Source organism: Electrophorus electricus, chromosome 5, assembly GCF_013358815.1.
Source record: "Electrophorus electricus isolate fEleEle1 chromosome 5, fEleEle1.pri, whole genome shotgun sequence".
NCBI classification, from domain to species: Eukaryota; Metazoa; Chordata; class Actinopteri; order Gymnotiformes; family Gymnotidae; genus Electrophorus; species Electrophorus electricus.
In genome coordinates, this window is record NC_049539.1 from 11,638,831 (window position 1) to 11,648,613 (window position 9,783).

Below are 9,783 nucleotides of genomic sequence, written 5' to 3' on the forward strand. Positions count from 1 at the left end.
TCTCGCAGGAAGCTACCCAGGTGCTTGTGCAGCGTCTTGTGATCTCAACTAGACTACTGCAACTTTCTGGTCTTCCTCTAGGAGCCATCAGACCTCTACAACTTGTCCAGAATGCAGCAGCACGACTGTTCTTCAGTCTTTCGTAGTTCACATGTTGCTCCACCGCCGCACTCCCTTCATTGGCTTCCAGTAGCTGTACGCATCAGTTTTAAAACCTTGATGCTTGCCTACAAAGCCAAAAATGGACCAGCCCCTCCGTACATATCAGTGGTCAAAGCCCGATCCGTAGCTTGAGTACTTCAAACCTCAATTACGGCTCGGCTTGAAATGCTCGGCTTCAAGTCTCATGGAAGACCATCATCGAGACCATTTTCTGTCCTGACTCCCAGATGGTGAAAGGAGCTTCCACTTGCTGTCCGGACAGCAGAGTCCCTTAGTCTTTAAACACAAACTGAAGACCCATCTATTCGTGGAATATTTATGACGGCTGACCCTGCTCCTATATTGACTGACTAAATTAGTACTTAGTGTAAAACAATACCCTACAATGATCTTGTTTAACAAACTCTAGCACTTATTGTTTAAGATGGAGCTTATGTATTTTGTACTTCTAGGGATCAGCAGTGATCCATGTATTTCTACAGTATTCTAGATCATTTGTATAGTGGACTCTAACCTGCTGTCCTGCCTAGGATGTATTTTAGGACTAAATGAAATGACAACGCACTTTTGTAAGTCGCTCTGGATAGGAGCGTCTGCTAAATGCCGTAAATGTAAATATATTCTGGTCCCTGCAATTTAACCAGGAAAGTACCCAGTTATCATCTATGGCCACAAGGAGGCACTGCAGGAGTATAGACACTGAAAAGGCTCTGCAGAGGCTTGGAAGAAATTCTCAGCTCCTTATTTCGGCTCCTATGAAGGGGACTAGCCAGCGGCAGTAGATGTAAACACAAAGTATCAAGCAGAAAAATACATGAAGCATGTACTAACTACTGGTAAATATAAACTAATTCACTAAGCTATTCACACAACCTGGAAAAAAAAAAGTGCAGTACAAAATGAACAGAAACAGAGCCGGAAAGGAGAAAAAAAAAGTAAAGCACTCTACTTCTCTAAATTCATGATGTTAATTACTCTATGGCTTTAGTAAATTCGTGCTGCATGAAAGTGTGAAAAAAGCAGAGTTGCCATTAGCCTGCTGAGTTTTATTGTGAGTTGGAAAATATGAAAAAGTTGGAGAATAAGATACCTTAAGATAATTCTGTTCATAGATTTTTTGCATAGAAAGATCTTGTAATCATTGTTAGATTACATTTCTATTAGTAAGCAGAGGTCAAGTGAAGAGACTTATAGTACAAATAGCCCCTCTCTGGTCACTCAGTGTGTGTGTTGTAGTGGGTAGAACAGCAATTTACTGCTGAAATTCACAAGAAGAAGAACTACAAGGGCAATATGAAGATGATATGGAGTTACAGTTGCATTCAGTAATGAGAAGAAAATGCAGGTAAATTATAACGTAAATTTCAAGAGTCAGTGAGTGAGGCATACTGAGCAGAAAGACAGAAAGTGTAAGTATGTGTCTGTGTGTGTGTGCTAGGATCTAAGCAGGTGATGAACAAAGCCAAGTTTTTATGGTTTTTTAATTATTTTATCTATATTGGTACAAAATTGGTATTGTGCCATTATACCATGACGATTAGCCCTCCTCAACCAAACTTTACTTTTCCACTATTCCGGGTAGATAGCATTCTCCTAGCATCCACAAAATCGAGATTTGTCCATCAGACGGAAAGATGGTGAAGTGTGATTCATCACTCCAGAGAACACTCTTCCAGATTCCAATGGCCGTGTGCTTTTATACCACTTTAACCGATGCATGACATTGCGCATAGTGATGTTGTTGGGATTCTGCACAGCCTCTTGGCCACTGATACCCATTTCTTGAAGCTCCTGATCCACAGTTCTAGTCTTGATGTTATTTTTAGAAGCAGTTTGGAACTCTACAGTGAGTGACGCATCGAGGGACAGGCATATTTCTTTTTACATATGAGATGCTTTAAGCCTCAGCTGCCCCGCTCTGAGAGTCTGCTCTATAAACATTGAAACCGCACTAACATTTAGGTTCAAAGGCCAAAAAGTACCCGTTTTTTCATAAGTATTTTTTAATAAATGAACATGATTACAAAATGAAGGCCTGAGTGTGACGTAGATATACAACTTTAACTGTTCTATATTAATCTGATTCCATGAAAATGAAAACATTTTTGCAGTTACAAATAAAGGCGACTAATCCACGATGCGGTTTATTTAGCTTCCACTAACACAAACTGCAACACTTTTATTTTGAAAATATATTCTTTTTATGACGCTTATGTCGGCCATGTTGATTATTTCACTTGCGTTTTTGTGGCAGTGTCCAGCTGGTAAACTAACTTAGCTAGCTAGTTAATAACTTAAAACTAGTTACATTTCTAGCTAGCTAACGTAATTGAAGTATATTCAGCCCATCTTTCAACGGAACCTTCTGTGCTAGGTGCATTGGGAGTTAACGAGTGTCACCATGGAAAACCTTAACAAAATTGAGTCGATGTTTATTATTCTGGTGATCTGTGTCGTCGTTACTCGGGGTTCAATAACCACAACTCATTCTACTCCTACTCCTCCTAAACGTAAGTTAATAACTAAGTAGCAAACTAGTTAACAATGTTTAGCTAGGAAATTTGACTACAGAAAATGAACTAGTTGGCTAATTTGCGTGAACTATTGCTTCCGGTGATATAGTCTAGTCTTCGTATCTTACAGCAAGCTAGGTTAGCTAACAGTTAGCTAACGTTCCGTAACAAGAGTAGGAAGTGAAATCAAAGTAGGCTATTTTATTAATATATTGATAGATATCCAGGGTTAACTAGCTAAACTAGCGATCAACGGCAGACGTACTTTCTCGTGGCGTTTTTGTTTGGCTTTTTAATGAGCTGTCACCTCAGTTGTGCCTTTCAAAGTTTATGAAATACGATCACTGTTTAAAAGTTCCTGCAAAGTTTTAAGCAATGTTAAACACCGTGGTCTTATGAAGCTAGATAGGTAGGTGGATAGTGCTTCATTATCACTCACAGCTATGCTTTTCTATCGCAGCATGCGCCGCTCAAACAAGCTGTGAGACTTGTCTCACGAACGTGTCGGTAAGTAATACAGTAGACAATCATGCTGTGTACCATAGCAGTTTCGTGCAGAAGCAACAAATAAAGTAAGCCCTGTTTACATCTATAATTATTTATAATCTGTTATTCTACTGCCAGACGGCTTAGTGTGTTTTATTTTATAGTGTCTGTGGTGTCAGACCAATGCCACGTGCATGGATTATCCAGTGTCTTATGTCATCCCCCCATCTTCTGTGTGTAAACTCTCTAAGGCCCGTTGGGGTGTCTGCTGGGGTAAGTAGCTCATCCACTTCCACAACACAACCTCTCTTGAGTCCCGTAATGTAGTGATGGCTTTAGACATAATATCATGGCACTACTAATAAAAACACTACCCAGTGGTGCCACTCTGTTCACAACCAAGACATTCTGATTCAAACTGTGGATGTGTCATGTGCTGGCAGTTAGGGGTCTGCTTTTGGGACATCATATTCTCATTGGTAGACGATTGGTATTGGTAGACATCATATTCGCATTCTGTCCTTGATGTGCTGCATAATTTGCAGTCCTATAGACTACAGGCCTAGGACTCCCACTTATGAGAGGACCTGTTTCTGGCCTTCATCAGAGTAGGGAGTGATAGAGAGCCATGCCACACTCCAGTGAAGAGTTATGGTTGTATAACTGGCTAGGGGTTTTAGCCCAATAGTTATCCATCACTGTTGGTAACAAATTCAGTTCTCCATCAGCTGACCACAATGCATATTATATTGGGTTTTATATCTGCATTTGGGCTAAGATCAGAAGAGGAACAGAAAGGAAATAGGTCTCGGAATAGTTCAAATCTTTACTCCTATTAATCTGACTGGTGTCATGAGCAATATATGAAAATGCATTACCTTCAACAGAAACATCTTTACTCTGTAAAATGTGGTATTGATGCATATATTCCAATGAAAATACAGGAATTAGAGATTTGCAAATTTTGTCAGTTTTGTGAAGAAAAATGTCAAATTGGAACATCTAAAAAACTAGAAATTGAACAATAACGTTTTACACGCAGACAAGATTGTTCATATGTCACTCCATGTCAGACCACCTGAAGAGAGAAGGTACTGATAGCACTTGTCACAAATACTGGAGCCAAAGGAAAAGGGGAAAAAAAGAACGGCCAGGATCTGCCATTTTATAACATGCTGAGATCTCAGATGGTCATAACCTTCACTCAGCTTTGGACCAACTCAAGTTCTAGTAGCATAAAAGAGTAAATTAAGTATAAAAGGATCCAAAACCACAAAATGCCATAAAAGTCGGAGCTAAAATTATAATAGGAAATATTTCCCTTGTAATTGAGACCTGAGAGTCCCTCTAGAGCCCGGTAAATCAATCTTCTGATCAAAATTAGTTTAGCCTCTCAGTTCAACAAAGGAAATGTAAAGGAACATATTTTAAAGCAAAATAATCAGAGTTCTTAGGAAACATGCAGGTTATTTTGGCTCTGGTACTGCATTGGAATCAAGAATAACTTGGCAGACTGTGTTTTGCCTTTATTTGAGAAACTTCTGTTTCTGAAATGCAATAAGACACAGTTGAAGTCAGACATTTATTTGCAACAAAGTCTAAATATACTCCCTATTTTCCCCAGGCAGTAGAGCAATTATCAATAATTCATATGGAACCCATTTAGCTTACATACCTCATTGAGCCTATTGTCCATCAAGACAGACTGCACCAATGTCAGGCCATATTAAAGGCCAGATCACAGCTCATCTGTTATATGGCAAGGTCATCTGGAAAACATCTGTTCAGAAATGAATATAAATGTACCAGTAAACACTATGTACAAATATTTTCACTAAAGAGACTGCAGGTGGCAGCACTAATCCTAATAATAAATATAATTTCTCACAAACTATGGAAAGGTATTAACACACCAAGTATTTTTCCCCCATTACATAGATGATTTTCACTGAATCTTCTAGCCCATCACTGTTTAAACCTCATCTTGACTGTATAAAAAATAGCGGCCAGTTTTATTATAAGCAGTAATAAATGTTTGTAACTGGCGACAGTGTGATAAATTTGTATGCGTTAGTAATGTGTGTTTTAATCTGTGTTCATCCTGTGACAGTGAATTTTGAGGCCCTGATCATTGCCATGGCGGTGGTGGGTGGAGTTGTGCTGCTGGTAGTTACTGTGTGCTGCTGCTGGTGCTGCTACCGTTGTGGACGCTCTAGACGCTTGTCACGGTAATGCAGCGTCTCGCACGCTGGCACTCCTGTGTCTGCATCTGGCGGTGTGCAACCGCCTGACTCCTGATCTCCAGCCCTTTTGTTTTGTGGCGTCAAATTGGCTTCTAGCTTATTCAGTCATGTCTAGCATGTCTAACCACGCTTCTTCTCTAGAACTGTATAGGACTCTTTCATTTTCGTGTGTGTGTGGGGGGGGGTTTGAAAATTACATCAATATCAAGCTGTCAGTCATTAAGCCCTAGTCTGTCCTGTCAGTCATCAGTGTGGGCGGAGCTGAAGGGATGGCTGTCGCTGACATGTGCCTGTTTCCATTAAGCCACTGCAGTAGTAGTATCTGCAGAAGCTCCTTCTAAACCTTTCCATGTGTTAATTAGAACTAATTCTAATAGTAATTGTAACACTAATTCTTAATTCTATGTTTTTCTAAGAAGTGCTAAATATCCAATTGTCAGCTGAAGACACGAGTATTGGGGGTCTCTCATTGCAGATTTGTGTGTAGATTGTGTGTGAAGGACATTGGAAGGTGATAAAACACTCATGCAGGTTTTTCTAATCTTTTGGGGTATAGTATACACATGTAATTAGATGATGTTGTGTAAGGGTGTGTGTCTGCACTTGTATTGTGTTCGTGATATACTGACTAAGCTGACCAATCAGATTTACCATCAATAATAGTCAACAGCATGTGGTCTGCTCGAAATGGAGTGCACCCTTTTATATTTCATTAGTTCTTATAATGATCTAGCAGTTAGGTCTTGGATTTTTGAGTGTATGTGCACTTGTGCAGATGTGTGTTGTCCTGTGTGTGTTGGTACGTGTGTGCAGGCAGGACCTGTATGAGGAAGAGTATACTCGGAAGAGAGAGCAGATCAGGCAGCGTTCGGACGAGAGGTAAGAGGTTCTCCTTATGCACACCAAACACCTGGAACCATCAAACAGTGCCCCCTGCAGCCCGTCTGTGGCTGCACACTGGTGCAGACAAAGGCCACAGCACACCAATTGTAACAAAACAGCAAAAAGGATGAAGCTATCATTTTGTATTCATAGGGTTTGCAATATGGTTAGAAGATTTATCCAACAATAACATCGCTAACTGGAACCATGTGAAAAGACAAGACTTAAAGAATGGAGAAGGAAGTGCAGCCTTCATCTTAAATGAAGGGAAATTATAGCCTATGTGAACTGTTGCTGTGTGAATGTAATGCTGATTGATGATTAAAGTTTTTTAACCTCTTTTTTGCTGCAGGAAGGCAGAAAGGAAGACAAGACATGATGAAATCCGTAAGAAATATGGTGAGTTATGTTTTTAGATTATTTGGTTCTATATTATGGCTTTGTTCCATACATTTTAGTAAGTATTTTTTGTATGTTAATTAAATGTATGAAGTAAAGCAGAAATATAAATTAATGTTTGATGTCCTTTGATAAAGTAATTATTGTAAAATAAATAATATACAGGTATTCAATTATGTGGTGATAACATGTATGTGGCTTATCTAGTATATTGCTGACTTGGATCTCTGTTATGAATGAAATGCCCGTTTACCTTTTATAGTTGCAATAACTCCACCTACACATTTTCAGAGTGAAAGTAACCCCAATCACACACCATACTCTTTCCTGAGTATATTTTTCAGAAAAGGGAAGCATAAATGAGGAGTGATAACACCAGTCACTGGTGTGTATACATGTTCATGTGTATAAGATAGAACAAGGGTATCTTTGGACCATACTTAATGAATGTCTTTGCTGACCTGTGCCACTCTAGTGCCTTACTCTTAGTCAGCAATGTGTTTTCCTGTTGTAGTCTTGTATACTGCTGAGTATTAGATCTTAATATTGACCCGTTTCCTTTCCAATATTGCTTGTGTAAGGTGACTGTTGCTATAATCTAGGCTGGAAACTGATAATTCTCCTGTAGATGATCTCTGGATTCCCTTACAGCATAATAAGGGGAAAAACCCACCCACATCCCACCAGGGTGAATAGGTCATGGCACACCCAGCTAGCCTCTTCTTGATGATAAATCATCAGAGCTAATTAGTGTTGGCAAAGCGCTGGATGATTTATAGATTCAGTGAGGCCGGGTGGCAGGCCCAGACTGCCCCCCATAGGGGATAGGAGAGGGGATAGGAGAAAAATGCAAATGTATCTCAAAGCTGAGAGACCCTCTCCTAGGGAGACACGGAAGACCTCCGCTGAGAGAGGGAGGGAGAATGGGAGAAACAGAGGGGCCCTGGAAGTCAGGGATGAGCAGTGCAATAGGGAACAGGGCAGCTTTACACCCGCTGTGGTCCACATGCAGCCCGGAGTCTGTGGGGTGTTGAGTGATCTGTGAGTGAGTGCTAAGATTGCCTAAATCCAAGGAGCTGTCCTGCGTGCGCACACACCCTGCTGGTCAGGGAAAGGTGTGTTCATGTTGCTGGTCTTCATTTTTCAGCAGCTACTGAAGCGCCTACACAAAGGGAACAGATCAAATGAAGTTATGCTCTCAGAAAGATGACCTGTGGATGTTTACATGGCTGTGTGTGTTGTCTGATGTCTGAGACTGAAGATTAATTCATTGATTTATTTATTTATTTATTTTTTGTTTTATTTTTTTTGTGGTCGATTTGTGTTGGACACATTGTGACTACTGTTTTCTAGTGGTTACAAGAAACCTCTCTAATATTAAACCTTGCAAAATGTGAATTCAGTGAATTGTTGTCTGCTTGGAAGAAGAAGCAGGACAAGGCTAAGTCAGTCCTGTAGATTCTAGGTCTCCAAGCCCAGTCCTGGAGATATACCGCACTGCAGATTACCGCAGTGAATTTAGTTCTGGCCAAGGGGTAGGGGTTCCCTCTTGAGTTTGGGTCCTCCTAAGTGTTCTTTCTTAATCCTCTCAGGGAGCTGTTCCTTAGCACTGTTGCCACTGACTTGTTCATTAGGGATCTGGACCCAACCATTTGTAAAACTGCTTTGTGATGTGAGCTGTAAAAAGTTCAGTATAAATAAACTGGAGTTTGACTGACTTGTTTAGTTGTATTTGTGTTCTTGTTTTGTACGCCTGAGAGTCAGTATGCCTTTGAGAGCTTTAAGGCCTGTGCAGGCTGACACTACTTTCACTACTGTGCTGGGGCAGAGGCTGTTCTATTGGTGCAGGGGCTATTCTGCTGCAAGGAGGCAATCTAGGCATGTATAATTTAATATGTATAGACATATTGGTTCAAGCTAGAGGAGGTCATACTCTCCCTTGGTATTTGGGAATTGCATGTTGCAATGTTTTTTGTTTTATATGAGCAATTGTTTTGCTGGACTAGTTCAGAGATTAAGAGTATTGAGTATCTGTCTTATTAGTCATGTGTGCATGTTATGATGGCGAAAGTGTTTTCTGAGAGGAAAATGGCTGTATGCGGTTGAGTACTTTGCTGGATGATGTTCTGTTTAGTATAATTAGTACAGTCCCATAGAGTTGGGCAAAGTCTAGGTAGGTCTGTGTTCTGATCTGTGTCCTCTAGTGGCATGCGCAGGGGAGAGTTATGTTGTCTTGTGGTTTGTGTGTGTTCAGTGGTGAATCTGTACAGGCGGTGTGACAGTATGATGAATGAAGAACTCTTCTGTTCCTTTTGCTCTTGCCGATGTGTCGATGTTTTTGTCCACCGAAGAGCTCTTTCAGACACACACACACACACACACACACAGACAGAGTTAAAAGGACAGCCCAAAGACACCTGCTCAACACTGTTAACACACTCCTCCCCATGCCATTTACACAAAGACCCTCATCTGATATGTTGCCCTTCATGACTCTCAAATCCACCATTTGATCATGACTTCACACCCTCCAAACATGCAGTCACATTATTCTACATTTTGGTTTTCTTATTTGCAGGTCTTATTCCTGACTCGGATCATCCATACAGCAAGTTTGAAAATGAGTGAAACAGAAAGGGGGTGGTTCCTTTCCTGGAGAACGCAGGAACAAGAGCAGAGTTCTTTAGCTATGTTCTTTCTTGTTGAAGTTTCAGCATTTTTTTTTAACCAACTGCTTTAGGTGAGGGAGAGCTGTTTGATAGTTACCTAAGGTTGATGTCATCATATCCCAAGCATTTCACTGATTTGTATATCTGTCTAATTGACTTGATGCATGATGCCTCATCAATTTCTCAGAACTAATGTAATACGAGCTATCTTTCTATAGTCTGTCTCTCATTCTGTTAAATGCACTTTTGCACTCATTGAAAATCTCTGAAGAACTGATGTTTATTGTATTCTGACACCTAATTTACATTTGATTGTGAAATTTAGACATCTTGAAACCATTGTTTTAAATCACTCACCGGATTAGCTGTTTGTGCTGTAAGATGTCATCTTATGAAATGTTTCCTAATAAAGTCATTTTAAAGAAATCA

General features: G+C 40.2%; 1 protein-coding gene across 1 annotated transcript; it reads left to right on the plus strand.

The window, feature by feature from the left end:
• The first annotated feature begins 2,393 nt into the window (after positions 1-2,393).
• On the plus strand, positions 2,394-9,783 carry LOC113574452 (pituitary tumor-transforming gene 1 protein-interacting protein). Its single transcript, XM_027005395.2, has 7 exons — positions 2,394-2,672; positions 3,136-3,182; positions 3,326-3,434; positions 5,272-5,389; positions 6,218-6,283; positions 6,639-6,685; positions 9,264-9,783. The coding sequence occupies exons 1-7, from the start codon at positions 2,564-2,566 to the stop codon at positions 9,311-9,313; spliced, it is 546 nt and encodes a 181-aa protein (XP_026861196.2). The 5' UTR covers positions 2,394-2,563; the 3' UTR covers positions 9,314-9,783.